The sequence below is a fragment of the Cheilinus undulatus genome, linkage group 17, assembly GCF_018320785.1.
Source record: "Cheilinus undulatus linkage group 17, ASM1832078v1, whole genome shotgun sequence".
Taxonomy (NCBI): Eukaryota; Metazoa; Chordata; class Actinopteri; order Labriformes; family Labridae; genus Cheilinus; species Cheilinus undulatus.
This window is the reverse complement of record NC_054881.1, coordinates 17,621,962-17,648,384: the sequence shown is the minus strand read 5'-3', so window position 1 is coordinate 17,648,384 and position 26,423 is coordinate 17,621,962. Positions and strand designations below refer to the sequence as shown.

Sequence of the window (26,423 nt, the reverse complement as noted above, 5' to 3'; positions counted from 1 at the left end):
GGTTAGATTGTGATTGTTATAACTAAACCAAAGTTTAAAATAACCCATAATGTCATTACAGCCAGATATAACCACACCTGTGTTCACTTGAAAGTGTGGTGTGATAAAAAAAAAACAGATACTGAAAATTATCAATCTTCAATGATCTTGAATCAGGATGCACAAGAACAAAAGTTAAATTTATAATTTTGCCAGCTACGAAAGGGACTTTATGAAGAATGAAAATTATGCAACTCTGTTCAAAACGCTTTAAATGTAAAATTATCAAAGCTTGCAAAGTAAAGGTATGACAGTGGATTATAATGTACAGTCTCATAGTCATTTTCTTATGTATATTTGATTATCTAGGCGATACTTTTGTATTCAAGAAAGGCAAAATAAGCCATAGCTTCAGCCTTTTTAGTTCCTGATCAACAAATCTGATGTAAATCAGTCTTGTTTGATGTTTGATTTGTTGAGATTTATGTTCCAAAAATAAAACATTCATTCATTCATGATATAGACTGTTGCCAACGTGACAATATTTTCAGACTAATTTTGGCCAAGACCCCTACACGTACACCCCGTCATTTAGCCTTAGTCCCCTTGAAATAAGAGCGATTAATGAAAGAGGAATTCTCTTCAAAATATCAGCACTCAGTAATGAGGAACAAAGCTACTTTTTTTAAAGAACATATACATTATAACATATACACATAAAAAACAAGTTTAAGCTCTATGTGCCCTGTCTAGAGCTTCAAACAATACTGTAACAACCTGCTGCCACACAATAAGTGACTCACTCTTGTTTTACGGCACTTATACTTTCAAAATAAAATAGATTCTACACAAATAACCTGCAAATCTTGTGCAGAAATGTTTCTTTACAAATACCAGAGAAAGAATTGAAGTGACACAAAAAAAAAAAAAAACCAACACATTTTTCTAACATGCAAAAAACTTTTAAACAAGATGTAGTTCAGGCGTGAAACTTCAACCCTCTTTTACCTCCGGCGTCAAGCATGTACATATGCGGACATTGCATTTTGGCTTTCTAACAAAATAGTAATAATTTCTGCTCTTAGAATTGTTGAGATCCAGAATGTACATTAAAGTTCAAGTAATTTGCTTGAAATGTTGGTAAAATTCCCATTTAATTTCATTAAATTTTAAGGAATTTATTTGGTTTTTAGGGGAATTTGGAATTTTTCAGGTATTTTCAAAGACATCTGGGAAATGTTTCAGTTATTTCTGAGATTTTGTTCAAGTTTGGAGGGGAAATTTGCTCTCATTTTTGATGTATTTAAGGAATTTATTTACAAATTTTGGGGAATTTGATTAGCAAATGGGGGGTGTCTTTTCAAAATTTTGAGAATTTCATTGACAATTTGGGGATATATATTTCCATACGAAGAATTTAAGATTTTGGGGGGAATTTGCTTTCTTGAGGGGGTTGGGGGCGTGTCCTTTGAAATTTTCAGGAATTTTCTTGAAAATTTTACTGAATTTGTTTGGATGTTTGGGGTAATTTGCTTGGACAAATTTTAAGGGATTTCATTGAAATTTTGGGTATATATTTTCATTTACATATTCATAGTTTTAGAAGATTTGTGGGAAATTTGCTTCGAATTTTTAGGTATTTTCATGGAAATTTGGGAAATGTATTGGTATTAAGGAAATGTGATATGAACTTTTAAATATTTATTTTGGAATGTATTTGTAAATAATTTGGGTTTTGATCATTCAAGTCGAGTCTTTAAAGTAATCAGGTTCTTCTGATCCATTATAGGTGGGAAAAACTAAAAATGCATTCCACACAGAAGCTCAGTTCTCAGAAGGTTAAAGTTTATGGAATAAGGCTGAAAAATAAATCAAATCTAACCAGGTACATTTGCTGCTCAACGCTCCAAAATTTAAGGTTTCACCTAAACAGGTGAAGCACTGAGGCACATTTGGACATTATGCAGATATGTGGGGCTGATTTATTAGCTGCAAATATCAGGAAGAAAAGTCTGTGCCAATACAAATCAACTGCCAATGCAGATATTATGCAGATGATGCTGTGCATCTCTTAATGAAATAAAAAGCTTTAAATCCATAGCGATAAGCAGATATGAGGGCTTCTTTGTACACCTAAAAGTGCAATCTAATGACAAAAGAAATTATGAAATATATCAATGTAAAATAAGATTTTATGACATCAGCGAAAGAAGGAACCTATATTCTGAACATTTTCATTTAAAAAACACAAGAAAAAGTCCAGCTGACTTACAACTCTCTTAAAGTCGTTTAGAGCATTTCATCCCTACAAAGAAACACTCAATATGAGGACAAGTGTCCACTCACAATAACTCATTTGATCTCGAGAAGAGCACCTTTCCTTTTTAGCACCACTGTGTATTTCCTTTTAGCTGATTCCTTAAGTAAGGATGCCACAACTAAAAGAAAAGCCTGTGTGTGTGCGACTCATCTTTAACAGCAGCTTCACCTTTAGCTCGTCCAAATTCAAAAAAGCTGGCAGCATGTGCGACTTTCCTCTTCTCCTGCAACTTCATTTCTTTCAGGACTTATGTCCTTCGGAGCTGGCCTTAAGAAACAACCTCGAACCAGTCGATCGGAGAGCATTGTCAGACACAAATACAACCAGTTAAAAACTACACTGCTTATAGATTAATTAAAGTATCAATCTGTACAATGGTAAAAAGGAAAATGGCATTTATTCTTTGGTATTTCCACACATTTAGAACAACAACTTTTTTTATTCTGATGTCAGATTCCTCCAGTTGATCTCTAAACAAGCACAACAAAAAGAAAGGCCGACAGGCGTCTTTATCCAGCCAGTCTGCAACAAAGTCGTCACCTTCACAAAATCCTACAGCATGTGCAACTTCATTTCTGCCAGTATGTTTGTCTGTCCATTTGGCTTAAAAAAGATGACCTCTGACTGGACAACCACTGAGCACGTTCAGTCACAATACAGCAGACAATATTCCCTGAATCAATAAGCATGGACCATTTCAAACAAGCTATATGACATCTGTCTGTGGGCAGATCTGTCGTTGTGTTCTTTCAATTATTTTAAATGACACAAAATTCCACATTTCCACAAATTAAGAGCAATAGTTGTCCATTTAAATGTCGGTTTAATTATTCTGGCATGAAATTCCTCCACTTGATTCCCCAAAAAGCACAAACTGACGACAAAAAGCCAGCAGCTGTTTGTGTCCGGCCCGGCCACATCTCCACATCAACAAACTGCAGCAAACCTGGCTGTGTGTGCAGCTTTTTACGACTTCAAACCAGCTCGGCGATTCCAAACATGCCGGAGCATCAGCAGCTCTCTTTTTTTATGCTCCTGCGACACACACTTGAAGTGGCAATAATACCTCTGTAATAAAAAAAAAAAAGGGAATGTTATCACTTACTGAGGACGGCAAGCCGGGAGGGACCTTCCGCACTTTTTTTGTGTGAACGTCTGAAAGAGAGAAAAAAAAGAAACAAAACAATACATGAGGGTTTAACAGGCCAAGAGGCTTTTATTTCTCTTATAAAGAGTCGCTGGTTTGATTTGTTTGAATTTAATCGATCAGCCCGCGAGGCCACTTTTCCCACCGCCGTCGATTCGCTCACAAAGGAAGCTTTCAGTGCAAACAAGCGGCACACAAAAAGATGCAGAAAATAAAAAAGACAGTACACAAAAAGAGCCGGGCTGATTTTTTTTTCCTCTTTCTGTTTGATAAAAAGAAGGAGGGCAGCTTTTGACACGTTTATATTATTTTTCAGGGTTTCTCTCAAGGAGAGCGAGGGAGCGCTTTATCAGCCGGGAAGGTGAGACTTTGATGGAAAAATGAAAGAGCCATTTTTTGGAAATTGGCCCAGAGTCGTCTCGTTGGTGCGTGTGTCTATTTGTTGGTGAGTGTTTGTCCGTGTCTGTGTGTGGATGTGTCCTCTCAAGGCTAACGCTACCAAGGCTACAGCGCGGCCACCTTTGTGCTTCACTTTAAAAGGCTTGTCTATATTTTTATTTTCTTAAAGCCCCGTTAAAAACAGGACAGTCACACTCGCACAAAGCTCGGCCTTCTCTACACATAATAACAACTGTGCTCCCGAGAGCACGCAGCCGCTGTGATTCAAGTTCAAGTCAGGTTAAAATGCTTCACCAAGGTCAGCAAGATTAAAGTTACGCTTTGAATAAAGGAATTTAAATATCAATATTATTATGATTGTTCCAACAAGAAATGAGTTCTTTTACCTGATTTCTGCAGAAGTTAAATGTTAAAATTAGCTTTTGTTGCAACTACTTTTTTGTGCATTGTCCCTTTAAAATACACACACAGAAAGAGATAATTTCTCTTTTAAAGCAAATACAATGCTGTAGTTTTAGCCATTTTTCAAACATTTCTCCTGACTTTGAATGCAGATTCTGGTTACTGTCACACTGTGTGTGGTATAGATCACATCCAGAACTAAAATTTCTCTACAGCCTGTATTGTGTTTTATAATGTTTGACTGAATAGCAAAAGGGATTTTAGAAAAAAAGGAATAAGCAAATCAAAACGCAAATAAGGAAAAAGGAAAATTTTGATTTGGAAACAGAGTATTTTTGCTTTAAAAATGTATTCAGGAAATAAATTAAGCAAAAAAAATTCCAGAAAGTTGAACAGCTGTTGTTTCCAGGAGTGGTGTAAATCAAGTCTACCGCTATTCATACCTTTATTAAAAGCAAATCCTCATTCTAAACTGCATCGAGCTGAGCACAACCCATATACAGAGGCCATTATCCTTGTACAGGTGTCCCGGGTTTGAATTCATTAACAGAACCTCTTGCAGACTGCAGGGCTAGGATAGTCCAAATTATTGATTGCACCAAAGTAGTGACGTTTCGGGCACAGCTGCCCTTCATCAGATTGAAGTGACACTTACATAGCGCCTCTTATATACAGCTTAAGGAAATCACATGAACAGTGGCGTGATTTGACCCATAAGTCATCATATATATCACATCCAGTACCCAGTGACCATATGTGATATATATACAATTTCAAATGTTGAAGAAACTGTACATAATTGTTAGCATCATTGTTGAGATGTGAAATTATAACAATCTATGAACCTCAATGAAGGTCTAGAACACATGATCAGTGTCGATCAAAACCCCATTAATAAAAACAGATTTCCATATAAAATGTTTCACTACTTTGGTGCAATAAATAATTTAGACTTTAGGAGCCCTGCAGTAAACGAGACATATTCCTGTTCACGCTGTTCTTTCTTTCCGCTCAGCACCTGTCCACCTTGGCCCACAGGTGGAGCAAGGGGAGGTTTAGAGATGAGGGGGTCAAGGTGCCACCTTGGTCTACGTACTGTTTATTTATCATTATTGTCATTATTTCTGTTTGTGAATATATGTGTGGTCTGGGTAGACTTAAAAAAAACACTATAAAAACTTTTAACATTACTTCAAATCAATGTATAACATTGGAATTGGGCAAAAACCTTGTATCTCCAAAATCTCCACTTTTCAGGGAAAGAAAAATAATACTGTCCTTTTTCAATAAAGCTAACCCTGAATGGATATAGTCAGCATCTGTTTGATACTTTATATCGCTTTAAGACTGGTTAAAACCCACTGACAGATATACAGGGTAACCAATAGCACTGGTTTGTGAAAAAATGATTACATTCATGAATGAGGTTTTGGTCCAACGCCAGCAAGTTTCTACCTGAAACCACACATTTTGCTTTCTATGTTATCAAAAAAAAAAAAAAATCATAATCAGTTTTATGAGACAAGTATGCATGTGCATTTAAACATTAAATGCAAAAATTGGAAAAAGCATAAAAATTAAAATCTAAATATGTTAAAAGCTCTTGTTATCTTTTTTGTACATATACGTCTGTGTGCATTGACAGCATGGTTGCAAAATGTGCAAACAGGTGAAAGAATGCTGACTTGACATGATCAGAGATACAAAACCTGCAAGGGTGTTGGCAGATCTACACAAGTGGGTAACATAATTTAAGATAGTTTACATTAATTAATGCAGACATGCATATCACCCGAGTCACCATTTTTCAGGGAATTACAAAAACTATATTTTATAATTAATTTAACACTGACTATTCATAGTCAGCATCTTTTGGACACTTTTTATTGCTTTAAAATTTGTCCAAACCTACTGGGAATGTAAAGTGTGACTGAAAGCACTGATTTATTGAAAAAAATTAAAATAATACAAATGGAGATGCAAGGTTTTGGCCTGACACCAGCGATCTAAAGGGGTGACATTTTACCACAGTGAGTTTTCTTACATTATTCGAATTACAAAGAAGTAAGATGAATTGAATTTAGCTGAAATTTAGTGATTGTACTAATTCTGGCGTGTTTACATTGGCGTGTATTGCAGCTATGTTGACAGTAAGTGCCGTCCTAATCAAATAAACACATGAATGAATGAAACAGTGCAGGACCCTACCTGTAATGTAACTTCAAAAAATGAAAATACAACAGCTTCATCCTACGTCGGTAGTAGATAACTGTTTGAACTTTAACGTATTATTTGATTTGAGAATGATGGAGACACTTTGAGAATAGAGAAAAAAAGACATTGGCCCTAAAGCACTAGTTTGTGAAATATTTTTGACCAAGGCAACAAGCCAGAACACCATATTCATATCCATATAGAAAAGCCATTTTAACACATTTATCAGGGGTATCTTCAGTTGTTATACAGTTCTAGTAAGAATGTATGGCTGCACAAACTCCCATGATACACCTTGGCTTACCTCAAGGCATACCAGTGTGCCTCAGTGCATTTGGAAACCTTGGCTCTGAAGGATGTTTTTTTTATGTAGAACTGAGTCTATTTCTGGTGTCTATATCTGTTGGAATTTTAATTTTGTACTTGCTTGCATATAACGGCCTGATAGGTAAAAAAACATCCACTGCAGTATGCCTCTGGACCTTCCTAACTGTGGGCTAAGCCTGGATCTTTAACACTTCTGGCACCACTTTTATTGAGAAAGGATTTATTGTTAAATCAGGCAGCAGTAGTTTCAGTTGTTTGCCTTCAGAATTTGAAATTGTTTTATTTTTAAATGGCAATTTCTTGAAAATCTAATGTGATTTTTTTTATTATTTTATGAAGACAAAAGAGTAGAAAGCTGCTGGGTCATTGTAATGTCACATACGGGTGGGAACTTTGTGCACATCCCTGATGAAGACCTGAGTAGGCCACAAAGTGAAAGCTATTAAACCATGTGAAATGAGAATGTTTTTAAATCTACACTAACCCTACAGCATGGCTTGGGTTGCTTCTTTAAAGGACAGCTGCAGCTTCCGTGTTCTTATTGAAGTCTTTTTTGTCTCTTACTCTCTCATTTTATGTTTGTGAAAATTCAAACTCTCACCTAAAAATCCAAGATTATAAAATGTTGAGAAAGCCAGACACTCGTTGTTGGACAACTGGTCAGAGAAGAATTAATTTAACGGCTGTGTGCGATTGCCATAGTGTGTTTGTGTGTAAGTGTTGGCGGCGTCTCACCCATGTTGTCCATAGGCAGCGCTCTCCTCCTCGGGTTGGAGCCGTAGTGCTGGTAGTACTGACCTGCTGGTTTGGTGGGAGACGCCGCGCCGGGACTCCCCATTCCCAACTCACCTCCCAGTATGGACTGGTCGAGAGACACAGAGACAAAACCAGAGAGAAAGAAAGAGAGAGAGAGAGAGAGAGAGACTGTTAATCATGTGATTTTAAGCGAGGGCCAGGCAGACACGCCATCCGCCATCAGTGAAGACAATAACCAAAAAACGGATTCAGGTTTCTACAGTGTCAAGACTGCTAAAACTCAAGAAACTCCCATATATGAACCCAAAACAAGAGCGAACGCAGTGATCCATACATTTATTTCCTCTTCATAAAAGAAGAGATCAGTCAAATAGTTCACTGTTACACCCTTGGAAAAGACTTGTTAGTTTCTTTTAAAAGCTGAACGGTGAAAAGAATAAAAAAACAACTCAAAAAGGGAAAACAGTCTTAAATTTAAACTTGATTAAAAAACATGAAGTTTTTTGAGAGTGTTCAAATGTTGAATAAAGATCTTTATCAAAAATTGTGGACGGGGAATTTGAAACACTTTGAAGGACTTGGGACACTAGATAAACATGTAGACAGTAAGAATGCTGAATGATTGGCACAGAAGGAAGAACATTTCAAAAGAAAGCTTGAAAACCTTAAGTCATTTTAGGAGTAAAAAGACGTTGACGTAATAATCCTGAACGTGTCTGCAACGTTGAGGACAACGAGAGACCGATCTGATGTGACAGTTTCAGTAATAGTAGTCGTGTACTAGCACTAGTTTGAATCGCTGTTTTTGTGCTTAATTGTAGTATGTCAAATAAAGTTACAATCATGTATTTTGTTGGGAGCGACTCTGACTTGAGTTTGTAGTCCTAGTGGTTTCGACCAGTCATGTTGGAGAAAGCCTTGGTTTTATGCAGAAAAATCGTTCATGTAGACAAAAAAGACAAAGACAATACTGGCCGAACTGCAACTTTAAAACCCCATGCCTATAAACGTGTTTAAAAGAAGAGATCTTTTTGGATTCAGGCACATGTTGATGTCAACTGTAAAGACAAAAGGGGATGACCAGCTGCTCACTGTGGTCTAAGAAGAAGAAATATAAAACAAAGGTGGGTGAAACCTCGCACTCAAAACACAAAAACTTAAAAAAAACAAAAAAAAAGATGGGAAATACTTAAAAAGTGTGTCACATAACAGTAGAATCATAAAAAAACACACTTTGATCATGTAGGTTAAACATTTATGGTGTGCCCAGAACGTATAAACTACAACTTTAGCCAACGGCTGGCAGTCAAGTTACTCAGAGAAAGACAATCCAGGTGAGAGTCTTCAAACACGACTTACAAATCGAGCATCATTTACAACCAATGACAGGCAGTGGTAAAAACCAGAACAAGACAATGCAGGTAAAACAAGCTGAAAAGAAAGCGGCAACAAAGAAAGACAGAAAATATGCCAAAATAAATTTCAAAAAATCTTTACATATGCAAAGTGATACCATCTCAATGGGTCTTCATCTGGTTAAAAAAGGGTTAAGTAAATACGTAAATTAATACAAAGAATAAACAGAAAACACACAAGAAATATGATGCGAGTAAGTCTGTGCAGACTACCAAATATTTAAACTGCCTTTGAAAATAAATGCATCATTTGCCGTTATCATTGTAATTATTATTATTATTGTTATTGTTGTTATTTCTATTGTTTTAATCATAATTATATGCAGCATCTCTCTAGAAATGTATTTTGTTTCTTTTAAAATTATTTTTGAAATGTATTTGTTAATCTATTTACTTCTGTTCTCTTTAAAACACATGACTGTTACTTTTGGGACAGCTTTTTGTCGTTGTTCACAGTGAAACGTATTTTTGCTGTAAAATGTATAGAGGCTAATTTAAGTTAACATACAAAGGCTTTTAATTTTTCTGTTTCTAAATTTATATCTAACTTTTGGTTATAGTATAATTTTTGATTTAATTAGAATTTTAATTTTTTTAGGTTTTCACTTCTGTGAAGAAAATTGTGTACTGGATACCCTGAATTTCCCTCAGAATTAATAATATATCAGTCTATCCATCCGAAACCACAGTGATGTAAACTAATATCTCATTTCACCTTGTGTTATGAAAAATCAATGTTTTGATTATTCATTTATTTCCTTTTCAATCAATAACAAGCTCCTTTTTCCATGGCCAAGGTCATGTCACAGTCTACTTAGAGCTCCATTTTATTTTTCAAAATAAAAGCAGGTTAGCGTAAAGTTAAAGTCAGTTAGAGAAAAAACAACAATTCAAAATAAAAAGTTTTAGATGCAAAAAAGTTGCACTTTAAAATGCAACAGAAACAGAAATTAACTGAATTTAACTTTTTTTATTAAAGGATTTTAACCTTTAAATGTCATAAGAAACAGCTCTCACATCCTGTCATCATAGTGGCACTTGAAAGGTATACACAAAAACAGTTTAAATATTCGTTTTTTCTACTCAGTACTGAAAATTATTAATTTAAAAGTAACTTAAAAGGATAAAGGGTATTATGTAAACAACAAAAATCCTGCCTTTTGCAGCAAAATAAAAAAAAACAGCAAAAAAAAAAAGATATCCTTGGACAAAAACATCCGTACAGTTACCAGAGGGTTAAATATTGAGTATAACTACTACGTTGAGGATATTCAAATGTGTGTACAGGTTGAAAAAGGCTGATATAAGTGCAAAAAGAAGCAAAAATACAGAAAATATCCTATAAAGCGTAGTGTCCAGTTCATGCTACATCTGCAAACACCCTGTAAAAATCATGTTGAGTTTGATTTGTAATCATAGAGGAAGGTAAAAAAAACAAAGACAGCCAGAAACAGACAGAAAATACTACATTTAACATAATAAAACCAGATTTTATTTATCAAATCTGACCTCACCGGAAATACTGTTATAAGAAACTAATTTGCAACACTGCAATGTTTTAGTGATAAAACAATATAGTAATGATGTCAATGGCTAACTTGTGTTTTAGATTAATGTGCCATAGTGATGCATTAACAAAATGTATGTCCATGTGATCATCCCAGGTATCTGTTAAAACTGATACGATACATTTAAGTCAGTAAGTTTTCTTAGTGAGCTTGATGTATGCTAGAACAAAATGGGAAAATAAGAAATTTTCCCAGTGGATTTCTTTTTAACCATACCCCTAACGCCTAAACTGAACTCTAACCCTAAGATTTAGGGAACACGTTAAAACATGTTGCCAAAATGTGGACAGAAATTAACTATATATTTGTACATGGTTTAAATGACAGTACTGCTGCTTTAATGTATGGAATAAGGTGTGAAATATAGAGGAAGATTGATTAATAGAGTAATATACAAATAGATAAGATAGATAAGAAAAACACATTTAAAAAAGGCTCTTTGCTGATTTTTAATTTCAGAATTTCGTTTCTTTTTCCCAGTGAAAAGCAAAATAACAGTACAACTCCAGCTCAAAAAGAGAAGCTAATCAATAGATTAGATTGGGGGTGAAGCCTGTCTCAGACACCCCAAATCTATCTGATATGGCTAAATGAAGCCGTGTCTGTGATGGTATTTACCTCCCTGACGTCGACCTCATGCTGCTCAGCGTTGACTCCATCATCGCCCTGCTCCACATCCTTCTCTAACTTCTCCTCTCTGCAGCTTTTCCCCTCTCCTTCCTCTAACTGTGACTCTGTTTACGGCTCAAACTTAGCAAACCGCTCACACATTGTCCCGCTAATTAAGTTCAATGATTCGGCAGCAACAAGTGGCGTCTGGGCCGAGAGGAGAAGTCGTGAATAAAGGGGAGAGAGAGGGAGAGATGGAGGAGAGGGTCATTTCTTTTAAAAAGTTAGAGAGCAGAGAAGAGGTGAAAAAGAACCTGCCATCACCCCCCAACTCTTCTTTTTTTTTTAAGTAGACTCTACCACTACTCTGTTTTTTTTTTTCCCAGCTTTCTCGTTAAGTAATTAGTGTGCTGTGTGTTTAAAGCAGAGGATGGAGGAGTGTGTTGGGGGGGTGGGGGTTCGGGGCTAATCTGAATTCTGATCAGCGCGTCCGTCCTCTCTGTGGCCTGAAAACAAGAGTTAGCTTGGCGCTGCCGGGCCAAGGCGGGCTTTTCTCATGCTAAACAGGCCCTAAGTAGGCCAATTACAGGGCCAGCCTCGGTCTCAGAGCCATTCTGGGCCTTAAAACAAAAGGGCCCTTGTCTTAAATAAAGTCACTCACACACATGTGGAGGGAGAGGGAGTCAGACACAAAGACATGCTCACACAATCACACACCGATTCAGCCGTCCTGTCGATCTGTCCGTGTCGTCGGGGGTAAAAGGGGGTTCCCACTAAAACAAAAAGGGTCTCATTGATTGTGGCGCTTTTTCTTCTTTTCTGTTCTTTTCTTTGTTTTTTCTTCTCGGACTCCAGCATCGAGCCAGGACAGGCCAGGCTGGTCACCGTGGCAACAAGACAGGCTGGAGGAGAGACAAAGTCCCTGTCTTTCCCTCTCTCTGCCTGTCTCTCTTTACCTGTCTGCCTCACTGTAAACATTGACGATTTCACTTCCATGCAAATGATCTGATACAATTTTGTGACTTAAGATTAAATGTTAGACCTGAGGGCTGAATGTGCATCCCAAATAATGAGTATTAGTTTTATAAAGTTTGCATGTTTAAATTATCTAAGTCTGTACTGTCAGAAATATCATTACAATTTGATTTCTTATAGTAGCCACACACAGTAGTTTTCAAATATTAACCTACCATTAAAATGTTGGGGACCACAGACCTAGGGACAGTTTAAAAATGACTTATAATCCCCTGAATGCACACACATGGTGACTTGACAAAGTGAAGATTCCCCATACAAGTGATCTCACAGAAATTTGCTTCAAAACATAAGGGACGATCAGAATTCTCAGTGTCCCGATGTGTTGAAGTTGAAACAAAAATCCTAAAACAAGTACAGAATAAGGATGTCGTTGGAGGAGGAGGTATAGTTGTGTTTATGTTCGTTAGCCGTAAAGAAACTTCATCTGCACTGCGATCCACATGAAAAGCCCACAGCGAAGCACACCGCACCGTCTCGTCAATCTTTGCAGTTACACTGCACATGCTCTAACTTGTGCCAGAAGCACCACTACTCAGGTTTAGATATAGTGGATGAGGTGGCGTGCCGTCAGTCAAGGCAAAAATGAAATGCGCCAGATGGCAGCGCAGGTGGAGTATGTGGAAATTCAGTGTAAACACCCTGGTCATGCTGTTTGGTCTGCTTTTTCTTATTGGCTTTTGAGGGCATCTCAGGCAGTCTGACCTAGGACTGTGGATATCCTGGGAGTCTGCAATGCGGTAGGGAGGGAGCAGTAAAGTCACTGCGTGGACAACACACAATTCAGGAATATTTGAACAAAAAATAGTTTGTGATGAACCCTTGATTTGGGACATGCCCCATGTTGATCAGCAGAGGCAAATCTGGCCTAAAGCTGGGCTTAAAACTGTTTACACTGAAAAAAAGTGAAACGACTGTGTCATATTACGTACATTTTTATACTGGTCTAAACAAAACTCGTGGTTTCTAGTATAAACTTGTTGTTTTCAGTTTGACTAAAAGCAAATCACACTCCCCTGGAATAAATTAAAAGAAATACTTAAACTTAAATGGTAATTCTACTTCAAACCAAGGGTTTTCATATCAAGTGACCACATGTCGTCACACCTGGGCACTCCTTATTGGTCCGTTACCTTCACCTGCTCAGGCTGCTGAGGTATTTCTGTTGGCCATCTTTGTACGTGACGACCGCCTGGACTTCAACAAAACTCTTTTAAACAAGGTAAGAATTTGGAATTTTGCTGCTTGAAAAGCAAGGTGTGTTTTAAGCTTTATTCATATTTATGGTTAGTGATAGGTTGGACAAAAAAATGTACCGACTCCAGCTCTGACATCATGAAAACGTATTCTGCGACAAGCACTGAACTAAGAGGATGTCTTTTAAACAGAAATTGTAGTATTACACCAATGTGGCAGCGCTGTATCTTCAGCAGTACACCTTGAATCGCTGCCTAAACTGCCAAAGAGGAAGAAAATATCTGCAGCAGATGTATCTGAGGAACACAGTGCAGATGAACTCTCCGCGGTGTGTGCGTAAGCTAAAGTCACACACACACAGAGTGCGTGTGAGCGTAAGATGCACAGAAATCAGAGCAGAATTTAAGGTTTAATGATAAACACAAGTCTTTTTTTTTTGCATTTCTCCCCTCATTTAATACTGTAGGGTTGGCGTATTCTGTAATATCCTTTTCTTATATGATGAAACTTCTGCTTGTGCTTGGGATTACAAAGACTGAGAGTCAATCAGACGTATCACTTATGAGGGATATAGTTCCATATTTATAATTAGTTGACTTAAAACATGATCAAAACTCGTTGCACCCAGAATCCCTGTATAGGGAGGCAGAGAAGGAGAGAGGAGGTCAGATAAACAAAGTGAAGCAGCAGCTGAACTAAACAGTCAGTGATTGAAGGTATTTGTAAGATATTTTATATTCCATCCAGCAGCATCTGCAGGAAATTTCTCAATTTAATTTATTTTCAAACTGAGCGTTCAAATTTAAAGGACTATTTTTAACATATAGCACAGCACCTGAAAAACAGTGTGACAGTTGTTTGTGTGTTTCAGGGGTGTCCATACAGTACAAATATTTATGGTTCATTTCGAACTCAGAGAAGCAGAAACCATAGTGATTGTTCCGTAAAAGACTTAAAGCATGAAATACTTGGGAGACAGGGGTCAAGCTCAGGTCTTTCTGTTGAAAGTCATTATTCTGGCAGTATCCAGACTGTTGCTGAGCCCTCAGATGATTTAGGTGCAGAGGACTTGGGTGATTCTAGTTCTGATGTTCAAGATTTAAATGACTTGCCACATAGCGTTGAGCTAAAAGTTGCCTCTCTCTTACTGAAGCTAGAACATATTTATCTCGTTTCTAGTGTGGCTGTTAATGAACTTTTGCTAGACTTTCACTATTTGATAAGCACTGCTTCTGTCCCTCTTGTCCATCAGATCATAGCTCAGCACTTACAGAATGGCCACTTCAAATAGATGAAACTTTTGTGCAGGACCTCACTACTGCTCTTTGTAAATCCAATCCAGTTACAGCTCCTTTTGGTGGTCGTGGGCCACTTTCCACTGCCTTAAAGTGAAAAACATACTACAAAAACATTTTAAAAAGTAGAACCTATAGAATTTGTGCTTGACTCCTGGAACAGAAAATCCTTTCAGTACATTTATACTACAATCTTTATAGCAGAAATTAAGTTGTCAAACATTTTTGGATAAAGCAATCAATTTGAAATCTCCCCATCAAATTAAATCTGATAAAATTCGGTATAACTCATTTTATGATGGTATATATTACAAAGAGAATTTGCAGTTGTCAAAGGAGTGTGCTATTTCACTTATTCTGTATGTAGATGATTTTGAAATCTGTAATCCCCGTCGGCACTTCTAGAAAGAAACATGTCTGTGGAGTATATTGGGCATTGCGGAACTTACCTGCTAACTGTCACTCATTGCTGTGTAATATCTATAAATATATAAGTCTATGGTTTTGACACTGTATTATAGCCCTTAGTAGATGGTCTTATTACATTACAACAACAAGGACTGTTTATTGCCAAGTTGGGGAAAACTGTGAAGGGCTTTGTTCATTGTGTAGTAGCAGACAACCTCGGGGCTCACAGTATTGCAGGTTTTTGTGTAAATTTTTCAGGTCAATATGTTTGCAGATTTTGTACAGCTGACAATGTAGACATTCAAACAAAAGTAGTCAAGTCTGGAGCATTTCATGTAAGAATGGTGGATACTCATACTTCTCATCTTAAAGCTATTGAAGAAAATTCATTGTATAGTCATTTTGGTGTGAATAAAGTGTATGCTGTCAGAAAATCTGTCATATTTCAGTGTGACAGAGAGTTTTCCTGAGTTTTCCTCATGATCTCTTTGAAGGAATCATCCCTGTTGAGATTGCTCTTTGTCTTAAGGTGTTAATTCCTGAAAAATATTTTACATTAGCTGATTTGAATGAGGTAATCACAGCATTTCCATTTAAGTGGACTGATAAGACAAACAGTCCCCATCTTGTCCCCCTCACCTATACTATAAAGAGAACAATTGGAGGGAATGCACATGAGAATTGGAGGTTGTTGAGATTTCTTCCTCTCTTGATCAGCACCAGAGTTCCCCCAAATGAACCAGTGCGGCAAGTCATCTGTGATTTAAAGGACACTGTAGAACTTGTTTCACCTTTTCACACTGAGGACTCTATTTCTTACCTTGACTTCAAGATATCTGAACACCGGGCATTATTCCAAGAAATTTTCCCCATAAAAGTATTAGGCCAAAGCATCATTACTTGGAGCATTATCCACAGTTGATTCACCAGTTTGGTCCCCTTGTAGCACTATGACGTTTGAAGCAAAACACAGCTTCTTCAAAAGAGTAATCCGTCATACAAACTGTTACAAAAATGTACTGTATTCATTAGCTCAAAGGCACCAATTTCAGACTGCATTTAATTTGCACATGTGTGGCTTTTCTAAGCCATCTTTGGAGGTTACTGACATTTCTGCACTTCCCCTTGATGTTGTGAATGAGGATTTTGCACCGGCAGTGAAACTGAAACACCAACATATGGACACTGTGGACCTCCTACAACGGCTTCAACGACAGGACTGGAATGGAGGTAGCCGATGGGTCACTGGCTGGACTTCCAGAGTTTTGTGAAATAGTTCATAAGATTGTGCTACAAGAGACACTAGTTTTCATCGTCAAAAAAATGGATGCCTGGTACCTGGAACATGATTGAGCTTATGACTTGGTCATATCTACTACTAGAAAACTAAAGCTTGTTGGGGCACATGAACTGACAGATCCCTACCCTCCAGCTCACCACACGATTGGTGGACGGTGCCTCGGTAATTTCTTGGCTGCCATCATCAGTTATTGGGATGACCTTGACAGTCGAAAGTCGAAAGACACTGTATACTACTGTATTGTACTATTCATAGTTTTTTGGAATACTTGTACCAGTGCTTTTCTTGTGGCCGCCAACTGTTTGCTATGACAATAATATTTTAAGAAGCCACTGTTAACCATCAGCCGGACTTTACATGTTATTACATTTTCATATTATTGGAGCCCCAGATTAAGTTTTTATATTTAATTGGGAGAAATGTCTGTGTAGATATTTGTATATATTGGTAACTCATACACTGCTTTCATCTGAATAACTTTCTAATGAATGTCTTGTCTTTGATCAGGTTGGCCAGATAGATAAAGCAGAAGAAGAGCTTGTGAGGTGTACTATAGCAGTGTTTGTCATCAGGGAGGAGAAGGATCCTCTCCAGCCACCACGTGACACTGGGATCATTATCGAAGGTGTGAAAGCCCTCAGTGAGTTGCCATCACTTGCACATGGATGCGCCATGCTATTTGGCCTCATCTATGCTCTAAAGTTGAGCTATCCAAATGAGTTAAAACAAACTTCTGATGCACTGCAGAAAATATTTATGGAGACAGAACCAAAGAAAATGAAACAGCGTGTGCAGTCTGAGAGTCAAGCTCTAATATTGGATAGTGAAAGAGACATTTGGATACAGCATGTTTTTGTTCTGTTTTTATAGGTTGTACTCAAATTTTCTGTGGTAAAAATCCTGTGGCACAGCACTGAAAATGTGAACATTGTTACATTTGCAATGACCAGGAGAATGCTGACATGTTTCTTTATCTGACTCATGAACTTTGTTCATGGATTGCACACCCAGCAATTGAACTGTATATTTTCTTGGTTTAGCTTTATGGTCTCTTGATGTCACATTTGTAATGGTTCAAAATGTCAGTGACATTCATACATTCTGTTTATTTTATATGATAGCTGCATTTTAAAATGGTTAGAAGCTCTGCTTTTACAAGTATTAGCTATTAAAGTACATTTATCAAGTTTTAAATGAGTTTCATGACAAGTTGTACAAAAGTTCTGACTGTACAAAAAGGATAACAGAGGTTTACAAGTTAAGATTTATGTGGTAAATTTTACAAAAAGGTTGCATCAGGTTTTAAAGAAAATACATATTAAAAAGACCATAATTCATTTGAGTTTACACTCATATTTTGTTATTTTTTCCTCAACTGTTGATGTGTAAAACACATTCATAGCTGCTTTACCTGCTGCAAAATTCATTTTATGTTATGTTTTCTTTCCTCTGAAAACATGAAGGTGGTGCGTATATTTTAAGACAGCACAATAAACAAGGTCTTTTGAATACAAGTTTCCTGGTTAACTAAACATTTACTGTAAAAATGTTTTTGGTTTTAGCTTAAGTGAAAATTATTTTTTATAGCAAATTTAGCTTTTACTTGTGGTCAAAATTTAAGTTGTAAAAAAGCAAAAAATGTATCGTATATTAAACTACATGAAGTGACATTTTGGCTTGTGATTAAAGAAAATATAAGGTGTGTTTAAATTTAAGTTTGTTCTGAATCATAAATTTTACTTGAGGTAAGTTAATAAAATTTCAAAGTTGCAGAGATGACTTTCTCTTAAGAGGGGATGCACCACATACTTAGCTTGTTATGCAATATAATTTTGAATATATCTGAATATAAATATTGGTACATGTATGTATGCGGTTTCAGCCACAGCCTAACAAACCTGTCCACCAATCAGGTTACAATGCATGCAGGTGTGTCAGCTCCTCTGCCACCTATTACCCACAACTCCCTGCTGCTGTAGTTATCCACAGAGGTATCTGTAAATCCTACCTTCATAAATGCTGCCCATAATCTCAGTCTAATGCTAATAATCATCTGGCTCATTCCTCCCCTCTCCATCTTTTGCTCCTGTTTTACTTTTTTCATTATGTTGTTTCTCTCTGCATCTATCTGTGTGTGTGTGTGTGTGTGTATGCATCTGTGTGTCTTCATCTCTCTCTCTCTCTCTCACACCACAGGCAGAGGTCTGTTTCTCACAGCGCTGACTGAGCTTTGGTACCCAGCTGCTCACAGAGACGATATTAACTAAGATAGATTACCAGAGAGAGAGAGGGAGAGAGAGACAAAAAAAGAGAGAGGGTGGTAAAAAGGCAGAACAGGAGATGGAGAGAGAACTTACATTCTAAAAAGAAGAGAAGGAGAAAGAGATTAAGAGGCCAACAAAAGAGAAAAAAAGGGAAAAAAGTAAATAGGACAGAAAATGAATCAGAAATGAGAACACCGAAGAGCACGGAGAACAGACTATGACAGCTAACTGAAACGAATAAAGTAATTGCAAATCATTTTACATGATTCAATATTAAAAATACATCATGTTTTGGGTCATTTAGGAGGTTAGGATAGTTTCAATTCTTATACTTTGAAAGACATGTCAAACATCTTTGCCTAAAATCTCAACACTGTTGTCAGTAAAGATATTGTCATATTTATTTTACACAGTTAGTGAACCAAGACCTGTTCTCTATCTAGGCAGGGTGCCTTTAAAATTTCACCTTAATGACTGTAAAACAGTAATCTCGTTACTGCCGTTACTGTAAATCCTTCAACTTTAGTTCAATATATGAGAGATAAAAATATCCATCCAACAAGATGAACCTGTCTGATCATGCAGGGTTCCTTTCAATAAAGAAATGAGTTCAAGTCCATGGAGGGAATCAGTGCAATGATTCAAATAAGGAAATCTTTAGATGCATGGAGATATGAACTCTGCTTTGAATTTGTTGCAAAAAAGGAAACGAGTATGAAGGTGAAGTGTAAACTGTGCCTTAGCCTAAAACAACGCTCAACTGCCGTCACCGCATCAAATCTTTACAAAAGAACTGCAAAGGGAGCCTACTAACACAAAGCTAGAAGCTAAAGACCCCTGGAGCCGAGTACAAAATAACTGCATGATGCCAAAACCTTTCATCAACAGCAACATGTAACCCCAATAGCTGAGATATAAAAGCTTGACACAGCATGGTGAAGGAAATGTTTGTGGCCTTTTTGTAGTGTTATGTAGGATTATCAGGAGGCAGTGACTATTTTTTGTTGACTTTATTAACACAGATTGACTTAACATAACACATGACAGATGTACTCGACAGCAAATTAATTTACTGCTGAACACTACTACACATATAATGTTGAAATTTTCACAAAACTGCCACTTTTAACCCATTTTTGCCACTGTTAACCAAATTTTTCAAGTTTTTAATCCATTTTTGCCACCTGTTACCCATTCTTGCCAATTTTAACCCCTTTTCAACACTATTTCCATCCATTTTAGCCACTTTCAACCCATATTTAACCAATTTTGCCACATTTCAATCATTCCTGCCTCTTTGAACCCATTTTTTGCCATTTTTAACCCACTTTTGCCACTGTTAACCCAATCTTTAAACTTTTTAACCCATTTTCAGCACTATGTCTGTCCATTTTTACCTTTTTAAACCTCTTTTCCTCACTATCTACATCCATATTTGCTACTTTTTTAATTCATTTCTCCACTATTTCCATCCATTTTTGCCAGTTTCAATTTACATTCAACCAGTTTGCCACTTGTCAGTAATTCTTGCCTATTTTAATCAACTTCAACCACTTTATAACCAATTTTTTGCTCCTTTTAACCCTTTTCACTGCTTTTTCCATCCATAACACCCACTTTCAACCCATGTTTAACCAATTTTTCAACTTTTCACTTATTCCCGATTTGGCTGGGCCCCTGAAAGTCCCCCTCATGGGCGGCCGTACAATGGGTTCAGATAATTACTTTATGCTGGCTGCCTGTTTACCATTGGACTCAAATATGGAGAAAAGTCCTGTATGATTCATATATCTGTAAGCTACAGTTCTGTCATAATATGTCTGAAGTAAGACCTTTAAATGGCTTATGATTACATGGGTTATATATGTTATAGTTATGAAATGACATAGATTATAGTGTTTAACTTTTGATAAATAAATACATACATGACAGCTTAATGAGAACAGCCTTAATTGTTGAACGATTTCTCTTTAGGATTTGTGTTGAAACACAAAGAAAGGGGCATTTTTAAACTCTACATGGTTTCTGTCTTCTCTGACAGACCCCACCCTCCTTGTTTCCTCTTCTCAATTTCTTCCTCTCCTACTCAACCTCCTGTCCTCATGTGACTGAAAACGCAAATACTCAGATGTCATCAATTTCCACCATCCCAAACGCGTGCAAGTGATAGAGAGAGAAAGAGAGAGAGAGAGAGAGAGAAAGAGAGAGAGGCAGGAAGAAGTCATTAATTACCAGGAAGTGCTGGCGAGGCAGCGGCGCACCTGTACGCCAGCTTCGCTCCAGCTGACACACTCACACAGACACACAGAGACTCCTGAGGGAGTGAGGCCCTGCGGCTGCTACCAGAAACCGTAAAAGCAGCAGAGACAGAGGATAAAACTGGACTCACAGAGCCAGAATAGAAAAACCACATACCGCAACACAGAAGCAGGGATCCATTCAACATTTCAGTTTATGCTCAACGGCCTTTAACGACTCCAACAATGGAAGAAATTCAGAAAAAAAAGGACCATCACAGGTTGGTCAATCCAAAAGCAGAGAAAATCGTGGATTTTAGAGGGGGGTAGTTTACATATGCTGTCTTTGGAATCACCACAACAGAAACTATTGTTACTTTTTTGATATTCCTGAAAGTCTACACATTCATCATTCATTTCCTATGGATTTATCAGTACTAGAAATGCCTAGAAATGATTGGTCGTAACCCGATCATTATCAGACAATTTTAAAAACATAAATATGATTGGAGATGCACTGACTATAAAAATCAGGGCTGATGAGGATACTGATGTGTAAAAGAAAAATTTAGCCTTTGGGTGATACTGATGCCAATATTTTTGTTGGTTACGCCTTTTAGTGTAAGACCCCAACAATGACAGTAGTTTCTCTTGTTTGACCACAAAACCAAATCAAAGTTTAAGATTGCCAAAAGGCTCGATATTGACCAAGACCTTCTTAGGACCAAAGTCGGACGGCGTGATTATCTGATTGTTATAAAGCTTATCTTGCCTGATTTTCCTGTGGTGTGTTAAGAGTAACTCTCTGCTAGCAAGACAGTTTGAGTTGCTACAACTTAAGATTATCAATATTAATCATGTACAATATTGGAACAACAGCCAATCAGGAAGCAACCTGACTGGACCAAAGGAGGAAGCACAACAAACACAGCCATGGAAATGATAGCAAACTCAAAGCATAAAGTTAGATGGACGTCAGAAATGGATAGCCAACTTCCTGATTCATGGAAACAACACAAGTATTGTTTTCAGCACACTGACTCAATGCATCACTCACAGTCATAAAGACATACATTTATGAATGTCAGTTATTCTCAAGATGAAAGTTCAGGGTGCAAACAGCCAACCGAGCTGCAGACCCAACTTGAAAACACAAACTAAGAGAAAGAGCAATCACATGTGCACATTGTGCCCTCTTAAAACAGCAGCTGCCCTGTGTGCATGCATGTTTTTAAAGTGATGTCAGTACATAAAAACCCTGGAGACAGATCCCAGCAAACACAAGCATACAAACATAAATCTGCAGAAGCACTCAAAGCAGCGAGGGATCGACTCGCCAACGACAACTTCCTCCATCTTCTAACTGCTCCTCACACTCACACAAACACACCAATCAAATGCACTCACACCCACACAAAAACACACACTAGAAGCAGTTCAAAGCATTTCTCCTTAATTAGCGTTCAACGCTTGGCTTGACAAATAAATAGCGATCATTTAAGAACACTAAGAGAGGAATCAGACAGCACATTACACCTCACAATATCTGGCAGCTTCCTGCTCGCAATTAAGAAGTGAAGAGGGGAGAATGGGGGAGGGAGTCAGGGGATGAAGGGGGAGTATAGAAAGGTGGGAAAGATGGAGGTAGACCTTCAAGAGCATAAAAGTGAGGAAAAAACAAGTTAATGTGGAGAAAAGGAGGGAAGTACAGGATACGAGTAAGGAAACAAGGAGGGGTGGTGACAAAGGTAAAAGAGAAATATAGGGAAGTTTGTGGAGAAAAGAAGAAGAATCAAAAGAATAAAAGATGACAAGGATAGAAAGGTAAACAAATGAAGAAAGGAGGAAAGATTTCTCAACCTAGCTAATGAAGCTCAGCTTTATTTCATGCAGGACATGGTAGTCATAGGCCCAGCTGGATCAGCTGACAGCCAGCTGATGCAAATTATCACCTCCCAGCTCCTACAGCCAATCACAGCTCGTTCTCTCAACACAGTGGTGTATTTAAGTATGACGTACTTCTCACTAGTCGCTGCTTGCATTAATGTTGATGCACCATGCTGCTGACGCTTGCAAAGCTTAACCTTCTCCACCCCAGCCTCCACGTTTATAGCATAAAGCTTGCTGCACCCTCATCTTCAGATTCATGCTACTATGGAGTAATTGCTTTTGAACTGATTTACTGTATTGTATTGTATTGTTTCTATAAGGGGTTTTTAGCCATGCGCTCCCTGGAAAGTAAAAGCATGCTCTTTGACTTATCTGGGGAGCACATTTATAGCAAAGCCTTCTCCACCATGTACAACTGTATATCCATTTAGCAATAAAATGGTAAAATGCATGGCGGGAGTGTTCCTGAGTGAAATTAGAAAAAAGAGAGAGAAAGCTAGACAGGTGAAACAAGCTCAAAGGGATGTAAGGAGGGGAATACTAGGGCATACAAGAAAGTTTTAGCTGTTCCCTAGCTTTTAAGATTTAGATCATTCACTGTTGCTGAGGTGCACAAGGCCCTCAGACTTTTAGACACAAGGAAACCAGCTGGCCCGGATAATCTGTCATGAACAAAATTCCTCCGTTTGGAAATCTGCATTCATTCTCCCTCTCATAACCCTTAGAGCTCACGTGGCATAGATCTGTGTCGCTGGCACATCCCTTTATAAATCACTTGGTAACATCTGAACTGTAGGTCGTAGACACTTCATTGTTTTTTATCTGAAAGCTCTCCATTGTGCCTTTCTGATTATGTTCTCTATGCATTGGTAGCCCTTACAGAACATTTTCTAGTGAGCCCTAAACTTGGCAGTGTTGTCATAAATAACAAGAATTGACAAATTTATAAAAATGATAACCTTTGAACCTTAAGTCACAGATGCTCTTTTTTTCCTCTGAAAGCTGACTTTCTTGTTGTTCGTTTGCTATCCTCGTTTGCTAATGTCTCTGCAGCCCTAAACGACCCCGTTCTAGCGAGCCCGGAATTTGGCAGACTTTTTGGGGTCTTCATAAATTGAATCCGCATTTTTAGATCCGATAATATGCGTCTTTTTATCCACTTTTAATTCATTTTCGATCACTTGCTTTGGCTTTTTGCTCGGCGCGTTGCCATGTTTTTTACCGCAGCGCATTGTGGGAGTTGCAGTCGACCAGTTGCGTCTCTACTGCTTTGAGGAGTGGCACAAATGAATCTAACTGCAAAAAAAAAAAAACGCATGGACTTTTCTTTGCAGGGCTATTCAATTACATTTTCAACTGGGCCAAATTTTAAAATAAAGAAAGCTCCTCCTCTCAGGAGAGCCACATCCATTTCCTGAGAGGGGTGGAGTCAGGGGCAGAGTCAGACAGCTCATTAGCATTTAAAGCCCCAGACACAGAAAAGCTCATTCTGAGCAGGGCTAAGACAGAGGGTTTTTTAGACATACAATGGAACACCTGGGACACTATTTAATGAAAGCCATTATTTCAATCAGTAGCTACAACTACCACAATTAAAGTCTTCCAATTTTTGTGGTAGTGTGATTTTGCTCTAAGAATGGATTAACCATCACTCCAAATGATCTACTCCTTTGAGATCCAAAATCTAGTTAGTTCATTCTTGAGTCAGATTAGACATTTTTTGCAAAGATTGAGGGAAATCTCTTTCAGCATTTTTAACTGTGATTTTTGACATGCAAATTCTAAGCAGTACCTGCTTGAGTCATAGCTGACATTTTTGCATAGTTTGGTGAAAATCCATCGAACTGTTCTAAAACTATTGGGTGCACAAGAATGGCCTGGAAAGCAAGGTAAAAAAAAAAAAAAAAAAACGAGGCCCATTGACCTTGACCACCAAAATCTAATCAGTTCCTCTCTGAGTTAGTATAAACAGCTGTGCAATGTTTGAAGAAAATTCATAGGTGTCTTCTTGAGATATCAAATTCACAACCTGTACATACAGATGAAAACATGATGCCTCAGGTCTCAGATTGCCGGCTAAGAGGCAAAAAAACAGGAACATCTCTACCAGAATTAAAACTTGCTGATGTTTATATTTGTATATTCAGTGAGAAATCCTTCCTCTTACACCACTACAGGGATTCTTCATCATCAATGAACAGCTAAGTGCTACTTAAACAACAGTATCAAGATTGTTGTTCTCAGGGACACTCGGTGCTTTCACATTAGGCATGATTGTTTCAAACAGTGTTAATTTTGGCAGCTATTTTTAATTTTAGTCTTAGTTTTAGTCTTTAAATAAAATGCATTTTAGTTTTAGTCCTATTTTAGTCATTTCTACCCTTTATAGTTTTAGTCAAGTTTTAGTCCATTAAAAGTCCACACATTTTAGTCTTTGCTTTTAGTCCAAGCTTTTATTTTCTTGCCTAAATCTAGTGCCAAGTCATAGTAGTTTGTTCTATGTATTCGGCCAGACCTGGGGTCCCTGCTTTTTACAGCTGAGAGGCAGAATAGGTGTGTTTTGACAAATTTACCCAAAGTGGAGAAATATCATGGATTTTGAAAACAACATTAGATTTTAGGCTAGCTTTAGTCATCTTGATGAAAACTTTTGTCAGTTTTAGTCATCACAGATCTATTTTTATTAGTCTTAGTCTAGTTTTTGTCGTGGAAAAAAAGGATGGCGACGAACATTTTTAGTTATAGTTTTAGTCGATGAAATTAATGCTGGTTTCAAACTGTTTACATACGTACTCAGTCTGACACAGCAGGTGTTGGAATGGTTATAGTTGGCTTCCAAAACTGCCAAGAAGGAGAAAGAAGAAACAACAATGGCAACCACCCAGGTCATGACCTGAGCATTTTTCAAATTTATGGGAAAAATCAAATAAAAAAAAAAAGAGATATCACATTGGCAGCAGTATTCAGACCCTTTGCAACAGCACTTGAACTTAAGCTCAGGTGCTTTCCATTTGTCTTTCTCTTTGCTGAGATGTTTCTACACCTTGATTGGAGTCCATCTGAAAGGCACACACCTCTCTATAGAAGGCCTAACAGCTGACAATGCATATCCAAGCAAAAACTAAGCCATGAAGTCAAAGGAACTGCCTGCAGAGCTCAGAGACAGGATTGTTGACAGGCACGGATCTGGGGAAGGCTACAGAAAAATGTGCATCACCAGAAGTTCCCAAGAGCACAGGGGCCTCAAGTGGAAGAAGTTGAGCACAAGAAGTTGGACTCCTCCAAGAGCTGGTCACCGGGCCAAACTGAGCAATCAGGGTAGAAGGGCCTTAGTTTGAGAGGTGACCAAGAACCCAAGGGTCACTCTGACTGAGCTCCAGAGATCCTGTATGGAGATGGGACATAGTTGCAGAAGGACAACCATCTCTGAAACCTTCCACTGATCTGGGCTTTATGGCAGAGTGACTAGATGCATGACTAGGCACATGAAGGCCTGAGGCCATGAGTTTTTGGCAAACTCCAAGCAGGCTTTCATTTACTGTAATAGTATCATGATCAAGGTAAGCAGCAACGTCCTGTAAAAGTTCAAGACGGCAGTGTTTATTAAAATTATTTCTTACTTTGTCTGAGTTGACATTCTCTTTTAGGCCCAGTAGAGTCT

General features: G+C 37.7%; 1 protein-coding gene across 4 annotated transcripts in view; it reads right to left on the bottom strand.

Annotated features, from left to right (window-relative positions):
- Positions 1-26,423, bottom strand: part of LOC121524730 (transcription factor 4-like) — a 349,074-nt gene that overhangs the window by 154,529 nt on the left and 168,122 nt on the right. For all 4 annotated transcript variants that reach the window (XM_041810216.1, XM_041810213.1, XM_041810215.1 and 1 more), the window contains 2 exons: positions 7,524-7,650; positions 3,405-3,454 (listed from right to left, as the gene is read on the bottom strand). In XM_041810216.1, coding sequence (XP_041666150.1) covers positions 3,405-3,454; positions 7,524-7,650 — 177 coding nt within the window. The remainder of the gene's footprint in view (positions 1-3,404; positions 3,455-7,523; positions 7,651-26,423) is intronic.